The sequence below is a fragment of the Triturus cristatus genome, chromosome 8 (assembly GCF_964204655.1).
Source record: "Triturus cristatus chromosome 8, aTriCri1.1, whole genome shotgun sequence".
Taxonomy (NCBI): Eukaryota; Metazoa; Chordata; class Amphibia; order Caudata; family Salamandridae; genus Triturus; species Triturus cristatus.
The window spans coordinates 1,364,696,250-1,364,714,957 of record NC_140591.1 but is presented as its reverse complement, the minus strand read 5'-3'; the positions used below and the strand labels follow the sequence as shown (position 1 = coordinate 1,364,714,957).

At 41.7% G+C, this 18,708-nt stretch overlaps 1 protein-coding gene across 2 annotated transcripts in view; it reads right to left on the bottom strand.

The window, feature by feature from the left end:
* JAM2 (junctional adhesion molecule 2) overlaps positions 1-18,708 on the bottom strand; it is a 392,176-nt gene that overhangs the window by 120,010 nt on the left and 253,458 nt on the right. For both annotated transcript variants that reach the window (XM_085623064.1, XM_085623063.1), the window contains exons 2-3: positions 15,798-15,863; positions 10,186-10,305 (exon numbers count right to left, since the gene is read on the bottom strand). In XM_085623064.1, coding sequence (XP_085479190.1) covers positions 10,186-10,305; positions 15,798-15,863 — 186 coding nt within the window. The remainder of the gene's footprint in view (positions 1-10,185; positions 10,306-15,797; positions 15,864-18,708) is intronic.

Sequence of the window (18,708 nt, the reverse complement as noted above, 5' to 3'; positions counted from 1 at the left end):
GGTATTGGAGAATGAGGAGGCATGACACTAGTTTATGGATACTACCCCATCTCAGACCAGTGTATACTAAGCAACGCCCAGCCCCCCCACCCTGGAGACTTTCGATAGGAGAGAAGACTCTGACAGAGAACATAGGCGGGAGAATAGACCACCTGACAGGGATAGATCATATGCTGTAAATGGCAATTGACAGGTGCACACAAGATTCCAGCCCAAGGGATCACTCCTCTTTTTACTATCTTCGGATCATTATGGTCCCATTCATCATCTTTTATTTTATTTTTTATTGTAAAGGTTTTATATAGCGCTGGCTAGACGCGAAGGTATCAGAGCGCCTCACATGAGTATCAGACCATAATTGCAGGTTACATCATTACAAGATTACACAGTTTCAAAGCATAGTTACATGTTAGGTTGATAAAAACAACGAGGACATATATGTAAGGGAAAGAGCAGGTATGGGGGAGATTCAGGGGAGAGGGGGTAGGAGCATGGGATGTAGATCAAAGAATGAAGGAGGGAAAGAGGTGGGGGAGGGTGAGAGACAGAGTATGAAAGGGGAGCGGAGGGTGATGGGGGCACAAACCGGAGAACGAGTAAAAGCTGCGTCCAAAGTCCGGTAAGCTATGATCCCAGGGGAAGTGGAATCATTACCACACCTCTGTTGCATGAGGCTCCCTTGATGCAGTGGACTCTCTCAGAGGGGTCTCTGAGACTCCAAGGCCTAACTACTGGATCCTTCCCCAACAAGGGAAGAGAGAGTGCTTTGGCAAGGGGGGCCATACCATAATCTCAACTGTGAGTGGCTCCCTTGACGCTGTGGACTCTCTCAGCGGGGTAACTGAGACTCCAGAGTATCAATATTGGATCTTTCCCCAACAAGGGGAGAAGGAGTGCTTAGGCATAGGGCACAAGGGACAGGGGGCTAGGCAGCATAGATGCATGTTATGTCGAGAAAAGAAAAAAAAAAAAAATAAAGACATATATACGCAAGGAAAAAAGCAGGCAAGGGGAGAGATTCAGGGGAGAGGGAATAGGAGCAGGGGTAGTGGACAAAGAATGAAAGAGGGAAAGAGGTAGGGGAGGATGAGAGACAAAGCATGAAAGAGGAGGGGGAGGATGGAGGGGGCACAAACCGGTAGATGAGAAAAGCTGCGTCCAAGGTCCGGTAAGCTGTGATCCCTGGGGAAATGGTATTACTCCCACATCTCCGTTGTGATAGGTTCCCTTTACGCAGTTGACTCTCTCAGAGGGGTCTCTGAGACTCCAAGGCCTACCTACTGGATCCTTCCCCAACAAGGGGAGTGGGAGTGCTTTGGCAAGGGGTGCTATACCATACCTCAACTGAGTGGCTCCCTTGGCGCTGTGGACTCTCTCAGAGGGGTCACTGAGACTCCAGGGTATGAAAATTGGATCTGTCCCCAACAAGGGGAGAAGGAGTGCTTAGTCAAAGGGCACAAGGGACAGGGGGTTAGGAGGAGGGTCGGGACTGGCAGGTCAGCAGAGGAGGAACATAGGACAGAAAAAGACAGGGTCCTCAAAAGGCAAGGGTCATGAAGAACCGGGAGACAAAGGGAGGGAGTCAGCAAGTTGTAGAGTCCCACAAGGAAGAGCTACAGATAGAAGAAACGGAAATGTATAACTTATGGAGTCACTCAAGGGAGAGATGCAAACGAGTAAGCTCAAAATTGCAAAATAGTGAAAGAAAGTACAACAAACTACTACATATATTGGTGGTTAGAGTTGTGTCTCTGCAGATAGAAAATTCACTCAGGATTCCATTATCACAACGATTAGGCTAAAAACGATTATATAATATTTATCTACAGAGAGAACGGAGAAAGAAGACATCCAAGGGGGTAGAGAGAGGGAGGGAGGGGGAGATGAGATAGGAGAGACAGGGGGCGGGGGGAGAAAGAGATAAGGTAGTCCAGCCGAGGGGCAATGTCTGAGGGTCGGCAGGATGAGGTCCAACGGAGCGAGGGAGAGGGAGACCCGTAGGTTCCCACTTTTACACATTATAGTCGTATTTATTCCCCTGATCTCGCGTGGCACTTTACTTATGCCTCTGCCTGGGGCGTGCGCTCTATTCAGCAACTCTGATCTTCCGCGAGGGGGGCCTCCTTGGTCCTTTGTATTTCCCTTCGCTGTTCTTTGGGCCACCGCCTCTCCGCTTTGTGTCTCTGCTGCCCCCTGTATTACGCGTCTCTAATTCATCATCATCATCTTCCTTTTGAGTGGTGGCCACTTATGGAAGGCTGTTACTTCCTGTGAAAGTTAACCTGGTATCATCCTCCCAGATGTTCTGGGGCCGTCTCTAACTCGCCTAAGTCAACTAGACTCCTGCGCACAATTGGCCTGGCAGCTCTCATTTTTTTGTATGCTTTTTCCCTGGGAAACAGCCTTTTAAACGCAACAGTTACAACGCATGCAATTACATTGCATGCCGTTGCAACGCAAAAGGTGTGCAGCAGTGGGTAGAAGGTGTTGAATTTAACTCCAACACCTTCGCTACTGTTGCACACACTGGAGTTGGAAAAGAAAATTAATCTACTCCAACTTCCAGTGTTCCCCCGACAGGAAGTCGGGGTAAAGTTTTGCGTTACAACGGCTTGCGATGTAATGGCATGCGTTGTAACGTCACATATTCTTTTTCCCTGGATTGGATTCTCCAGTTTTCTTTCTCACCTTTGTTTGGAGGTTTTCCATGGCACAACATCTAAAAGTGAATATGGCAACTTGGACTGTTAATGTCATTGGTATGACCCACTACATCAAACGTAAGAAGACGCTAACCTTTTTGGGTTCCAAGAAACCCGACATCTTTCTCATGCAGGGAAGACATATCAATGCATCAGAATCTGTTAACCCTTTCATTGCGGGCATCAGCCAATGGCGGATGCCCGCAATACCTCCCCAGGGCGCGCTTCGGCCACTGGACGACACTGGGGAGGAGGATTTTGCTCCTACGGAGACCTCCCCAGTTTTAAGGGAGGCATTGCTGGAAAGGGGAGCGCCTCCCCTTTCCAGCGATGCCTTTCTCAAAATATTCCCTGCTCGTGGATCAGGGATGCACAGTAATTCATGAGCAGGATTTACTGGACGCCAGGTAGTGATGTGATTTAAGGGGTCGTACCCCCCAGGACACAGGCAAACTCGACTGTGGCCCAGTTATAAAATGTGGATAATGTTTGATTTCCCCTAAGGGGCGTGATTGCACCCCTATGGAAAAACCATGCAGCCACAAATTCTTTTGTTTTGGGGGTCGGCCCCCTACCCGCGGTATATGGGCCAACATCATGAGGGGCCTTTTATTTGAATGATATGTTTGTTTATCCCGGGGGGGGGGCGTGGTTGATTGTGCCCACAGTGGAATATAAAACGGCTACCATATATACATGTATTTTGGGGTTGGTCCGCCTCAATGAGACACGGGCTGACCCCCCCCCGCCACCCCGGTGTATTGAACAAATATATATTTATAAATGCATGTTCCCCCCTGGGGGTGTGATTGCACCCCCATGGAGGGGAAAATGAAATGGCACTCATGCATACTGTGGGTCACCCGAGAGGAGAAAAAAATGGCCCTTATCTACTGGACCACCAGGGAGTTTGTGGCCCACATAATGGGCACGTTGTTAGTGTTTATTTCCCTGATATTTTACAACAAATATTGCCTGCAGCAAGCACAAATGCATACAGTCTTCTCTACTGTGCCAAACATCTACACTGCTTGTCTTTAGTAACTAAATATGGACCAGACATACAAAGAGCTTGCCTCTTGTTTGAGTGTCTTTTTAAAGCATACATGATGCAAAGTCCTTGTTGTGATTTTATAAAGTAAAGCAATGGCTATTTGTGTTGTTTTGTAAAAAAAAAAAAAAAAAAAAAAGAAGAAAAAGGGTAATGCAGTGTACTGTGTGTTAGGGAGGCGTTCCATGGGTGGCCTATGGGCATTCCTGTGCATCCAGCCTTGGTTTTAGACGCAAACACATATATTCAAAGATTTTTAAACATGGACACATGGAACGATCTGGTGCCCATCTCAGGCTGGCGTAAAAAGGAAAAATAACTTTTTCTTTGAGAATAAACCCTCAAAGGGTAGTATTTTATGCAGGAAGAGGACACTTCCTGTACAAAACTACCATGGTCATAATGCAAACACCCTTGCGCTACGGCACAAAGGTGTCTGTATGGACTCAAGGCAGCACACAGAGCATCAGCGACGTGGAGAGAGGATATTTGAAGCTATGGTAGAGTTCTGCTCCCTCAGATGACAGAGTGCAGCAACTTTGTTCACTGTGTTGCACCATTGTCACATAAAGTATGTTGTAGTATTGCATATGTGGTATCTTGAAGTGATACTTTGGTTTGTCCATGTTGAAAGCTGCAGCAGCATCGAGAAGCTAAGTGCTTGCATACTCTTTGTCTTTTACAATTTGTCACATACATTTCCGACACACCCATCTACCGGTTTAGAACTATATTTCTGCCTTCTATGTTGGACAAAGTGTTTTTGAAGGAAGATTTAGACAGGTTTAGGACAGTCAGTAGAAATGGCGTCTTGCTGTCCAGGCCATATGTCAAGTTATGGGCAACAGCTATGAGGCAGAATCTGAGGGAGAAGCGATTTTTCACTCAGTGGAGTTCCAACCGCTGACTCGTCTTCCAGTGATGGTGAGGAAAAGGGTCACGGAAGTCATGATGTTTCTTTGCAAACACTATCTGTGCAGCGGAGAGACAGTAGCAGGGTAGACCAGCCCAGAGATCAGGCACGTGAGGCAGTAAGCACAGACAAAGTGCTCTCTTAGTGCAGCCTCCTAATTCCCCATTCACTGCAGATGTTGGATGTTAAGTCGATATAGCAAATTATTGCCTATGAACTACGTCTATCTGTTTGTGGATATTGACTTCGGTGAGGAAACTGTGCACAAAACAAATTTGTGTGCCCAGCAGTTTCTGAGGGAGCATGGAGGCAAACTTGGACTTCATTCTAGAGCACACCTTCACTTGGGGAGCTGAAGAAATTTCTCAGCCTCACACTCAAAATGGGGGGTAGAGCATAAACCAAGAATACTGTCCTACTGGTCTACTCACAAAGTTTGGGTAACACACAGCTTTGCACCAGTCATGAGCAGAGATCTGTGTTTGCTACTGCAGTGCATTGCCCCAGAACCACCCTTGCAGGGGACTCCCATTGACCTTGGTGTAATCTGTTCCTGTTATGTGCACTAGGCCTAGCCCCACAAGTGGGGCAGAGTTTTTCTTTTTTTAATGAAGTTTTATATAGCGCAAACTTGCCCCGAAGGTATCAGATATCAGAGTGCTTTACATAGCACCAGTTGTGTTACATGAGGACACATTCATTTTTGTTAGGCATGGGGAGATTAAGTGATTTGCCCAGAATCACAGGATGTTCAGCGTCATTGCCGAGACTCGAACCCGGTTCCCCAGATTCGGGGTCGACCGCCCTAGCCGTTAGGCCAACTCCTCTCCCCGTTTTATCTGGACAAGTGGAGTATCGTTAGGTGGTAGGAATTTTGTGGATTCCTGCTGATTCTGGAAGGTTCCATTAGAGAAATTTAAGAAAAATGTGTGATTTTAGTGAAAATTTGAGGTTTGTAGAACATTCTAGGTATGTAAACCTCATGGGATTCATGCAAGGCAGACCACCTCGCAATCCACTGGGTGTCTACTTTTCAAAAATGTGCATGGTTGGTAGGTTTCCATGGGTGGTGGCCAAGCATGGCTCCGAATACTGCAGTTACACCTATTGCTGATCTCTCCACACATCACTTTAGGGTATTTTGCGTGGCGGTCTCATGGCCCACCCACACAAGTGGGGTACCCTTCTTATCGGGAGACATGTGGGAACTCAGGGGGGTAGAAAATATGTGACTCCAAGCAAATTCCAGACGTTTCTGTCACAGAAACTTTAGGAAAATGTTTGGTTTTTTAGCCAAAGTTTGAGGGTTGCAATGGCCTCTAAGTAAAATTGTCTCGAGCCACACAACTCATGCACCCCTAGACTAACCAAGATTTTTAGTTTTCAAAAATATGCACATTTGCAATCTTTCTTTAAGTGCTGGTTGAGCTAAGACCCAAAATCCCCAGCTACCACATTGCAAAAAAGAGTCAGTTTTCAGTGGAAAAATAAGATGCGTCCATGTTGTATTTTGGGCCCTTTTCTATCACGGGCACTAGGCCTACCGGCAAAAGTGCGGTACGATTTTTATTGTGTGACTTGGGGGAATTCTAGGAAATTTGTAGCTCCACGCAGATTCCAGATGCTTACCTCATATAAATGAGAGGAAAAGGAGTGTTTTTAGTCAAGGTTTGATATTTGCAAGAGCTTCTCAGTAAAATTACCTGGTGAGAGCCACGCTTGTCACACAGCACTGGACTCACCTGGTAGTCTAGAATTCATAAATGTGCAGGTTTGCTAGGTTTCCCTTGCAGTCGGCTGAGCTAGGGCCCAAAATTCACAATTCAGTATTCAGTGCAAAAAATGAGATGTCCATGGTGTGTTTTGGTCTTTTTCCTGTAATGGGCGCTAGGCCTACCATACAAGTGAAGTATGATTTGTATCAAGAGACGTGGTAACGCAGAACAGTAAATATTTGTTATTAGCAATTGGATTTCTCCGCATTTGAGCCTTCCAAATGTAAGCTAGTGTGTATGACAGAAGACATTTTGAAAAATACCCTTTGGATCAGATGCTAGTATGGAAACCCACCAATTTGGAGATGTACAAACAGCTGCTGCTCCTAATGTCCATATTTGATGTCCATTTGAGAAATACATAGGTTTACTTGATACCCATTTTTCACTCCATATATTTTACCTTATAAATTGCTATTTACTTGGTACATAATGAAAAACATTGTAAGGTGCAGCTCGAGATTTCTACTCTCTACTTGTGTGCCACCATTCAGACCACTCAGGATATTGTGGCATGGATTAGCAAATATTTTGGCACAAATATGGCAACTGTACAGCATTTTGTCAGCACTTTATTCTGCTATTCTTTCAGCACCAAACACATAGATCTTATTTTTAGGGTCCACCGCGTACTCCATTGGCAGCAGGCCCTACTTCATAAAAATAAATGCCCTCTTGGGCCCGCCCCCGTGAATGGCAGGCACTAAACTTCATAAAAATAAATGCCCCCCTGGGCATAAATATTTTTGTGGGATACGTTCTTTGGGTCTACAGATCTTCTCCATATTTCTCTTAATAGTGCTCACTTCAAGAGTCCACTAACTCCAACACGTGCTGAGATGAGAATCAGTCATATTATGCGCATACCAATTACCACCCACTACTTGTCCTTGGTTATGCAGGCCATTATGGCAGATAAGTAGCAGAAACTGTGTAGTTCTTCCAAGCTTAGCTGGCAGTAAGTTTCAGAACAGCACATCTACACCTTAAACACAGTCTTAAAATCTGATAATACTGCAACATCTTATCCACAGTTACATCTCTGCCAGCCGTAAATGGAGCTGCCCAGGATTTGTGGCTGTAATCCCAGCATCCCTCTTGGGCATGTGCAGGATGGGGACAAGTCCTGGGCCTCATTGCGACACCTCATCAAAAGAGGCACTGGGTCTTTGTATGGCTGCACATTTCCTCGGCTGACGCTTCAAACAGTAGTCCATATACAAACTGTTCAACAATCCATGGCCCAATACTTGCACAATAACCAGAAATCCAGAAGAGGAAGAGAAACAGAACTCAACAATTGGGTTACTCACTGGAGATCACCACTGCACCAACTCTGGAACTCCCAAAGCCCTTAGGAACAAGGAACATACAAAGTTTCTCCAAACCATCAGAGGGCAATGCCCTGCTGTTCAGCAGTAGGTCCGATGGTTTGGCTGAGTATGGAAGATTTAAAACAGATATTATGCATTGTTTGGTGAAGCTAAAAGGTATTTGCTCCTACTATGTACTAAGCTGTCTCCTGCTGTCTCCAAGGAAATATACTTGCTGAATGAGGGAAATCATGTTACTAAACACAAATATGAAGTAACTCTAGTAATAGTGCTTTGACAGGCCATCTTAAGAGAACAAAGACCAGATTTCTAACCTGGCTTCTGGCAAACAAGGTGCTCTGAAGGTCAGGAAGTCAAAACGTCAGTGAGAAGAAGCTGGAGTAGATATTCCTTGAATTTCACTGCTATAAAAATCAAAGGAATTAAAGCACCTACTCAGTAGCATGTTATGAGACAGCAGGTTTTTGCACTTTTTCATTGGTCATGATCTAGAGTCAGACAAAAGGTGATTATGTTAGATTTTCAGGATATGGCGAAATTATAGAGTTTACCATCTTGGAAGAGCATATCCTGTGAGAGATGGTGGTGTCCCAGTAAGCAAGAAACTTTAACATCCCATGAATCAGACCAGGGATACACAGAAGAGATGAATCAGGGTGGTGGGCTTTTGGCCCATTCTGCGTGCTCTGACAGTGAATTGATGAACCCTGGATTGATCTTCAACTTGGGGAAGAAAAAAACTTTGGCCACTGAGAGTTTTACTTGATCACCAAACCAGACTGCTAAAAGTCGTTAAGTTTTAGTTTTTAGTTTTAATGTTGGGCATGTGTCTATGTATGAATGCTTGGGTATTCAAGAGTGCATGCTGTGAATGGATGTGTGTGTGTGTATGTGCTTGTGAATGGTGGGTTTATGTGGGCACTGGTGAATGGATGGGCATGAGTGAGTGTACATGTGGACGTGTGAGTATGTGTGTGGGCAATCGCGTGGCCTGCCCTACTGCTCAGCTACAGTGCATTTGACATGATACAGAGGGTGATCCTGGCAATTGTGTGCTCTGCTGAAGAGAAAACATTTAAGCACAGAACTCGTGCTGTGGAACAGGCAGACTATCCAATGTGTCATTCTAGAAAGCATAGAATGTAGCTTTTAGGGGTAGGCTAGAATAGACAGTTCTCTTTATGAAATGCATATGAATGTGAAAGCAGCTGTGATCAGCCACATGTGAATTAGAGTCTTTCTAGACATAATAAATGAATAAAAAAATAAAAATGTTTCTGTACCCAAGAGGTCAAAACAGAAGCCAGATTAGTTTTTCTCATTTATCAACTTTGCTGAGACTGATCATGCAAAGAGCAAGCTTCATTTTCACAAAACCAAACTATAACACCAACACCAAAAAGTCTGTTTTAAATACAGTTACTCTATTTGTAATCTTCTGTTTGAAGAAATTGAATATGCACAATGTAAATGCATAGTTGTCATCCATCACATTTTGTTAGGAAGAGTAAAATGACATTTTCACTGCAAAAAAACCCACTTTATAATTTAATATGCTCAAAATATTCCTTATCAGTAGCATACATGACCCAAATAGAGGTCACGAAAATAATTGTTTATTTAAGACATGTCCTTCTTTATCCTTTTTGGGGGAAAAAGGACTGACAGCTTACTAGCTTTGTTTCCAAACCTATTTCACTCTCCTGCTTACTCTCTTTTAACCAATCTCCCCTCCCCCACCAGACTACTTACCTAATTAACTGCAAGTCGCTTCCATCTATACATATGTTCACTATTATGGTACCTAAGTTGTTGTTCTTCTCTGGCAAATTCTGAGAGCATGAGCCGTCGTAAACAATCTGTGTGCATCACAAACCCTTAATACGCGGTTGACGACACTGTTGATTGAACATGGCTTTCGGGCTGCCAAGTTTACAATCTGTTTTTGCAATGACATCCAGTGAGGCTGACCACTATACATGTCACCATGTTAATCTTGCGGGCATGGACCACACTCATGAAGTTTGTGAAGGACGTTTATACCTGATTTTGTGACAATTAAGTAATTAAGCTCTTAAAGTGCTCACATCATAAGATATCATTAGTTTTGAAACTGTGCTCATTACGCACATTCTTTTTTCATAACCGTATGCTCTCTACATTGAGAATGTTGTCATTCAGCTTAACCTACATAGAAATAACTGAATATTTTAAACATTTCATAAAATGTATTTTCATTGATACGTGTAATGTTTGGCCTTATGAACCAGAACACACATTTAAAAATAATAGTATTTATATTCCAGTAAGTGTAGTTACAGCAATGAAGTTACATCAAAAACATAAAACATGCAAACAAAATACAAATGCACATGATAAAAGGACTTATTTACCTTTTTTTTTAACTTACCTACTATATTACCCTCATAATAAACAAAAGAGACATCTCCACTGCCTCTCTCAATTTTCTTCCACTCCAACCTGTGTTTTGAATTTCTCTGTAGACTGTATACACATGACAAGATGGCTTCTGCAAAGATCGAAAAAGAGAAAGACAATGTGTCAGTATCCCTTTTATGTAATGGTGTGGTTTTGACTCAAGTGGTAGCACTAATCATTGAAGTGGTCATTCAAATCCTAACAAAGCTATGGATTTGTTTGACAAGAATAGCACAACACTGAGTCTAATATTTTTATGATCCATATAGCGCTCCACCAATGTATATTAAGTACAAATCTGGAAGGGGACACAGTGAAATTTGGACATAAAAATAGTAGCTTGATACAACAGCTTCAAGCTATATTGTAACAATGAGTCTTTTGTGTGTTTTGGTGATGGATTATCAAACTTCATGGTCATAATCCACCCTGCATCATACAGGTATTAAAGATTAAGCAGCCACTAACACCTGCTTTACTCCAGTCACTCAGGGGGTGAAAGCCACTTTAGCACATTCTCACAAATGTTGAGCAATCACACTACATTATTTGCAAACGTTTTTATTGTATTTTGAAGTTCCATGTAAAAACTTGTCAAATAATAATGTCCATCTTCCCATCAGATTTGTCAACACACGTTATTTAATGAACCATGAGAAGGTTCTCAATCAGAGGCTCTAATTCGTCCGTATGGAATAGGTCCTTGGCTTGGACCCTTCTTTAGTTGCAAGGGACTCTTAAAGTATTGTGGCAAGGCATGAGCTAATCTTGGTTCCTCAATCACATTTTGCTAATGGACGGTTCTACTGGTGGTAAGATGTAATCGTCTACACAAATGAAAATATTAATCAAGCAACAGAAACCCAAAAAACAACAGCTCAGCTCTTAAGCACTGATAACCTCTAGTTCATTTCTCAGATGGTAATATAAGACTAGGAAATCATTTTCAATTGTAAATTGTTTAACCCCTTCAGCGCTGGGCGAATTCCGCCGCGGTGCTGAAGGGTTCGAGCGCGGGCGGGCTCATGACGGAACGGTTCCGTCATGAGCACAGCTCAACCGTGGCTCATGACGGAACCGTTCCGTCATGAGCATGGAAGGGGTTAAGGATCATAAGCGCTAGCTTGGAGCAAATCATGGGTCACTGTTTTGTCTCCCTTCTTTTCCTTCACTCCCTTATATAGTTTATTAGATATTGTTTTGAAAAAGTTTAATGAGTCAGGGGCTTCCCATACTTGGCAAGTGGCTGATCTGGGATGAAAAATAATTACTTTGGCAGTCCCTTTATTTTTATAATATCTTAGTCTAAATATATGGATCTATTTTAAGGGATGCTGAAAGCCACACTAATTGTGTACTAGCAGGTGTTCCCTGATTGTTTTGGAATAAGAAATATCATGGGATCAGTCCTAATGGTTTTTATTCTTCTATGCAAGTATGAATGAAATAGGCTTACCAAGGGTCTTACCAAAATGGAAGCATATTTTCTATAAAGTCACAATACCTATCCATGGGATAGTTTTATTGATTGCAACTGGTGTGTCACCTAGTCTCAAAATGGAGTCAGCACGTATTAGGTTTAAATCCTAATTTCATCCTCCTCAAAGATGATAGACACCAGGGCCTGTATCGCCATCAAGGCCAGGGTTACTCCCCTTTCCCTAATGTTATCCGGTACTTTTTCTTCCCGATGCACGGTTCCTCCATGTCCTAACTTTAGTCTCAGACTTAATGTGGAAACAGGACATTTGAGGATCATTATCAAACCTCTATCCCAACTGATGCCATCACATTTCCTTTGAATTTCAGTTGAATATTTAAAAAAACGGTTTGAGGAGTCAGCAGGTACAACATACTGCCTTCATGACAGGGAATCAGCACCTATCACAGTGTGTGGCAAGATCAAAATCTACGTACTGCGAGTCTCCCCTAAGACTGAAAGACAGTCACTTTACACTATGAGTAGGGTTATACTCTGGACGCCCCCCTGGCCAGAAGTGCCCCATGCTCTGTTCATTCAGCAGCAAAAAGCAGACCACCGCAGGACATTCAGAGACTTATGAGCTAGGTGAAGAGAAATAAGAACTGACAAAACCAATAGGCCAATCTTTAATGTGCTAACACATTTGAACAAATGTGCTGCACGCAGTACCATATTAAAGTCAACCAGGAAGTACACAATATGACAATGCTTATCTAAACAATGCAGTAATACGAATTTGTGAAAGGGAAGAACTTTGAAAATGATAAGAAAGAAGCTACATTTCTAGTAGACAACTGATTATTTTTAAAATATTTTTGTTTCACTGAAGAACTTAGCATGACACGCTAGACACTGGGTCCATTATTGTCATGGAAGTTGTGACGTTAGGATATAAGGCTGACTCCATTTTGAGTAGGCCACAACTTCATTTTTTCTATTACTGCAAAATCATCAACATGTCTGCCTTTGACACATATGTCGTCTGTCCTTATCTTTCAAAGAACAGTGAAAGTGTCAAGTCATTTAGATACAGACATAGGCAAAAGACGTAATGCAACATCAGTCTGGAACAAGTGACTTGTTATCTCGATTTCAAGGTCAAACAAAGAACAATAACAAAATCAATGTATTCTGATTTGTTGTATTTTCACTTATATATACTTAAAGGAATGTGTCCTTTACTAGCATCTTGTTGCTTATTGGTTATATTAAACATTCCAAAGGTGACATTCCAAATTCCATCTTAGATAAGATACATTATGTAAGGACTGCCACATGGCCACTTGTCAGGAGAGGTCCTTTGCCCCAGATTATTGCGAGCAAGATACTGCCAGACCAGAAGAAAATCCTGGCTGCTAGAGATGCTATCGCTGTATCACACTTTCTACTGAAAGCTGAAATCGAGCCTGAGCGCGAATGGAGTTGATGCTGATGCTGAACGTGTGTTTGGCTTTCAAATGGAACACGGTCTTCTTGGTTCCTGATAATTACAGAGTTTTTCTGTAAAAAAGGTTTGCAGTGTGCTCATCTTCCCTAAGAAAATCTAGTTGTAAGTTATTCTACTTTCCATGCTCTCCAAGGGAAGCGCATAGAAGTAGATTTTTGGGTGTTCGGTTTTTTGATGACGTTTTAAACCATGTTAGAAATGTTCATTTTATTATCGTTGTTCGCAATGATCATTTGTGCTGTTTTAATTGTACTCTGTGTGGTTATTTTAGATGTGTTGAGTAACAGGATGCACCTGTTCAAATAAACTTGCTTGGGCAGAATAGCTGTACTTTCTCAACATGCAAGTGCATATTAAAGTTGGGCTTGTTTATGAGCTTATTGTCTAGAACCAAGGGGCATACCAACATCTGCTGACTCATGAACCTAGGGTTCATAGTCGACTAAGTATTTTCTTTTACAGAAGGATATAAAGATGGTATACACTAAAGTTGGTGTAAACAATTTTGCAAACTGTACCTTCTGTTTTACTCTAATTGGCATTATTGTGTCTATGTTTCCAGCAAAACTGTACTCCTTGTATTGTTATCTACCAAAGTGCTCCTACAAGCTACACAGTCCACTTTATATTGCTTAGTCTTCTAAAAATAATTAATTACTGGGCACAAGAGACACATGCCCTGGTGAACAGTATGTAATTATTTATACAGGATCCAGACATGGGTGACCTGTCCAGGTCAGCAGTGCCCTAAAAAAATGTATCGGGCAACAACTGGTTTCATTATAATAGTCGTTAATTGATTTTCAGGTCTATCTAGGTCAACTTCTCCAGCAAGAGTATTCAAATACAAAAATACAAGTTCCACTCTCCCTTTCTTGTTTGTATTAGATGCATTTGAAATCACAGCTAATGCTCTCTACTAAACACAACTCTTTTTTTTTTGCAATGCTGCTTGTGATTGTGATACTGGCTAAATGTTAAATCCCGACCAGGACTACCCTAATTTAAGAAAAAGAGTACAATAACAAGCCTGAATGATAAACAAGAATTTCCAATCACAGTTTTCACCTGGGCAAGTTGATAAGGCTTTCTTTCCTCTCCATATGTTAATTTTAAAGATAATCTCTATTTTTATAACAGGGTTTAGCAATATTGCAGAATTATTTTGTATTAACTCGGGGCAAAGTTAGGAATTATTTATTGTGAAAACAAACTTTGATACTTCATGGTGAATAATATTCACAGCCTGAGCACGAAAGGTTAAAAGTAAAATACAATGGTTAGTTAAAATGGACCATTTATTAGGCTAATAAGAATCAGTTAACACTTTGAAACACAGATATTACATCACTGTATTTAGACACTTATTTACCCATGTCTTCTTCCATTAATCTTTAGCTATACATATATTACAAATATTTATTTTTCATAAAGACACATATGTCATCAGTGATGTAATATCTGACGTCATCAGCAGAGGATTGCGGTCGCGTGAGTTATAGTTGCCTACAGTAACTATAACGGGGGAATTTCATAGGTTTTTTACAAGTGAAATGTCTAGCTAACTATAACATGTGTGAAACCTATGGTTTTTTAAGTGAATTTGCAAGGTTTTTAAATGCTAATTCGTAACTATAACGTGTGTGAAACCTATGGTTTTTTCAGTGAATTTGTACGGTTTTTTAAATGCTAAGTTATGTATGAATTTTTTTTTTTCAGGTTTTTCACCGTGCGCGCACCGTGAATTTTTTTTTTTTTTTAAATCGCGAGGTGCGCGCACCTCGCGATTTAAAAAAAAAACAAAAAAAGTTTTTTTCTCCCTTGGGGGTCCTTCTGTGACACCCTGACCAAGGCTAGGGGGTCAGGAACTGTCCACTCTGCCCCCTTTTCACGTTCTCCTCCTTTTTTTTTCACCCCCTCAGACTGCGAGAGACAAAATGGCGGCCGACAATTCCTGGTTTCGACCGATTCGAATGTTTACCGACATCTAACAACCAATCAGAATTGCGCTCGCACACGGCAGGGTGCGCGCACAGTGCGCGCGTATAGATATTGATATGCTTTTAAATGCTATTTTCTCAGGAAATACTGAACAGATTTACACCAGACCTGCAAAAGGCACTTCCTTGACCTTATGGCTACCTCTCTGCCAAATTTCACGTAATTCTGTTCAGCCGTTCGGGCTGTAGCTGCGTCTAAAGGACCTATGGAAAAATGCATGGGGAAAACGCGTTTTGGGACCCCCCCTTTTTCTCGGCCCCCGCTTGACGAATCACCCCGAGACTTTCAGGGTAGGAGCTGAGCGGAGCGCCCCATTAGTTTTGACAATTTCGCGAGGATTCGTCAACCGGCGCCAAAGTTATTCAAAATAGAATTTTGAGATTTCCTATGGAAACTAGGTTGTAACTATAATTATCTACTGGCGACCGCCAGTAGATAATATATATATATATATATATACACACACACACACGTGTGTGTCAGTATTTTAGTTCCATATGAGAAGTCTATATATATATATATATATGTGTATATATATATATATATATATATATATATATATATATACACACACACAAACACATATATACACACACACCAAAGGAGGTTAATAGGACACAATGTTTCATTGATATAACATTCTATAACATACCATCAAATTCAGTTGCTTCCACTTTGTCATTATCTGTCATGACAGATACTACCATCACCACATTACCTGAGCAAAGAAAAAGAAAAAAAATGTGTTATATATAATTTCATTTATAATACAGTGTGATTTCATCTTTTGCGTAGTTGTAGTTCCACAAATACACGTTCAATTTTGGACCAGCAATTCATTATTTAATGCTAATTTATTATCAATGGAGCACCAGCTGTTCTCCAAGGCTACCTTCCGAAAGTTTACTAGAAAAACTATTAACATTTATTCGAAGACCAATAGGCTTTATTGCCTTTGAAATTCAAAACAATATAGACATCTGGATACTTAAGTCACAGGAATACTGCCTCAAAAAACATGAAAAACATAAAAAGACAACCTCCGAGTGAAAACATGTACTTGAATTGAAAACAACTTAAAATCGATAAAGAGAAAAATCACACACATGATAATGGTTTCAAGGAGGGATGTCAACAGAAAAATTCAACCATATTTGGAGAATAATAATAGCGATTGCACAAGATATATGCACCGGAAGTCGTCATGCCATGGTTGTTAGTAAAGAGCACGATCACCGAAAGGATATCCCGGTGCTGAGCGTGTGTTCCTAGCCCTAAGTACATGATGGCCAAATATGTTATGTATCAAATCAGTAAACCTTAAAAACATTCTATGTGGAAAATAATATCTCGGATATCAATCTGTCTCTCGGTGTTGCACAGCTGCCGTGATCTGCCAGTACTCCTTTTAAAGCATTTGCAAACTCAAAGATTCTAGTATTTTCTTATATATTTTGAAGTAACATGAAATATTGTACTGCATGTAATATCAGTTCTATTGAGTACTGAAATGCAAAGGGAACAGAAGGCACCGACACAAAAACGAAAATGTTAACAGAAAGGTATTTTCAGCGTGAGTTTATCCAAAGCATTCAGTACAAGGCGCCAGCTGATATTAATTTGAGCTTTGCTTTAGATAAAATAAACATTTGAGTTATCTGTGTATAGGTCTTCTTAACAGGCCTTTGCAGGTCTTAGTTTATTCACAACAAACCTTTTCATTAAAATCTCTTGAAAAACAATATTATATTCACGTCCTAACATAGGTAATCTCTCCATGCCTCCTGTGGTCACTTGACTGCTGTGCGCAGAGGACCCCACAAAGTGAGGCACAGACTGCCTCACATCTGCCAAGGAAGAGGCACCTTCAAAAGCTGGGTACTTTAGTACATGATGTGCGTGCATCATGGACGTGCACCGAAAGAGGTGAAAAGTAGTACAGACACCTGCGCAGGACGGCAGGCGAAATAAAATGATAACAGGGATAAGGATAAGCCCTAGAGAGCTACAAACTACTTCGATGGCAAAGAAAGGCTCACAGTATATGATGAGGAAAAAAGGTTTAAGTACAGGACGCAGTAACACTGCATTGGTATATATTCCCGGTGAAGGGGTCACTGGTGAGTTTAAAAAACCTGAACACAAACACGTGTTTGAACTATAACATCCTGCAAAGGGGGCACCACAAAAAGGTAATGATGCATGCATCTCACTTATCAGAGGTTGACAATTGGTGACACATCAATCACTAAATAAAATGACACAAAACTAGGTGACAAACAAAAGACATGTATATAGAAAAGGGGCGACCCGGTGTCCCTCAGAACCTGGGTATAAAGTTTATCAAACAAATTGGTTCTGTAGGGTACTAAACAGTTATTTCATATACGCACAAAGTGTCGCAAACCCATGCTACTGCATACTGCAGGGAGCGCCTTTAGTGGAACACTTTGCCACGTACAAACAATCCCCCAGACAGTATCCGATGGAGGGTACTTGAGAAAGTCTGCCCCCACCCTAGGGGTGGTTCAATAACAGCTACATTAAACCTGAAAGAATGTGAGTGGATCCACTCTCTTAACTCCGTGGTATCTGGCTTGAATGAGCATGAGGAAATAGCAAGACAAATGGAGCAATTATAAGAGGGTTACACTATAGTTTGCCAAAACTGCATGGCCACTACATGGCATTATCCATACTTTACAGGTTGGGAACTACTCATGCTGAATTGTTTAATTGAACCTGTTTGTTTATCAATTCGTACCAATTAACAAGAAACTTTGGCGGTCGTTTTTACGAGCCACGCTGATGTACTAGAAGGTGTGATGTATTTACATACTCCTTATGTTTTTATATCAAATGTTTTTATATCAAATGAGATCACATATAATTGTATAAATTCGCTTTCTCTGTCTGTGTCTCCCCTGTACTCCCATGATCATGGTGCATGCTTGGGTTTCAGACAACAATTACAATGTTTTTACAAATCCTTTTATATCATTTGCCATTGTTATGGCCGTGCGCACTGACTATGGCTTGTAATGAAATAATTTGCCAATAATTTTCACCTGTTAGTGTTCTTAATATTCACTTTGTACATTTGACACTAGCGATTCCAGCAAACAGCCCTGACAATAGCATTTGGGCTAACCGATCGAACCCTGAATCGATCTCCATAGTTGCACAGCAACCCGGTCACGCTTGATGTTATAGCAGCGTACACGTTGCCCGCTACGCCATACTTAAGGTAGATTAGCGACTCCTAGACATTAGGATTCATCCCCTGAGCTGCAGTAGGACTGACACCTGCTCTGCCATTGCCGATTTACCCAGCCTACCGACTTTGACTTCAGGTGAGCCACCGTGCCGCATGCAACCCTGGTAGCGCGTTCACTCCACAGAGAGGGAAAGGTTGTTTTCAAGGAGGAACGTACATGGAGTACGAATTTCATGGGAAGCCACCGCACCGCACGCAACCGTGTCGGCGCGTTCACTCCTTAGAGAGGGAAGGGTTGCTTTTCAAGGAGGAACGCACATTTAGTATCATCCACATAGCGCTTCGG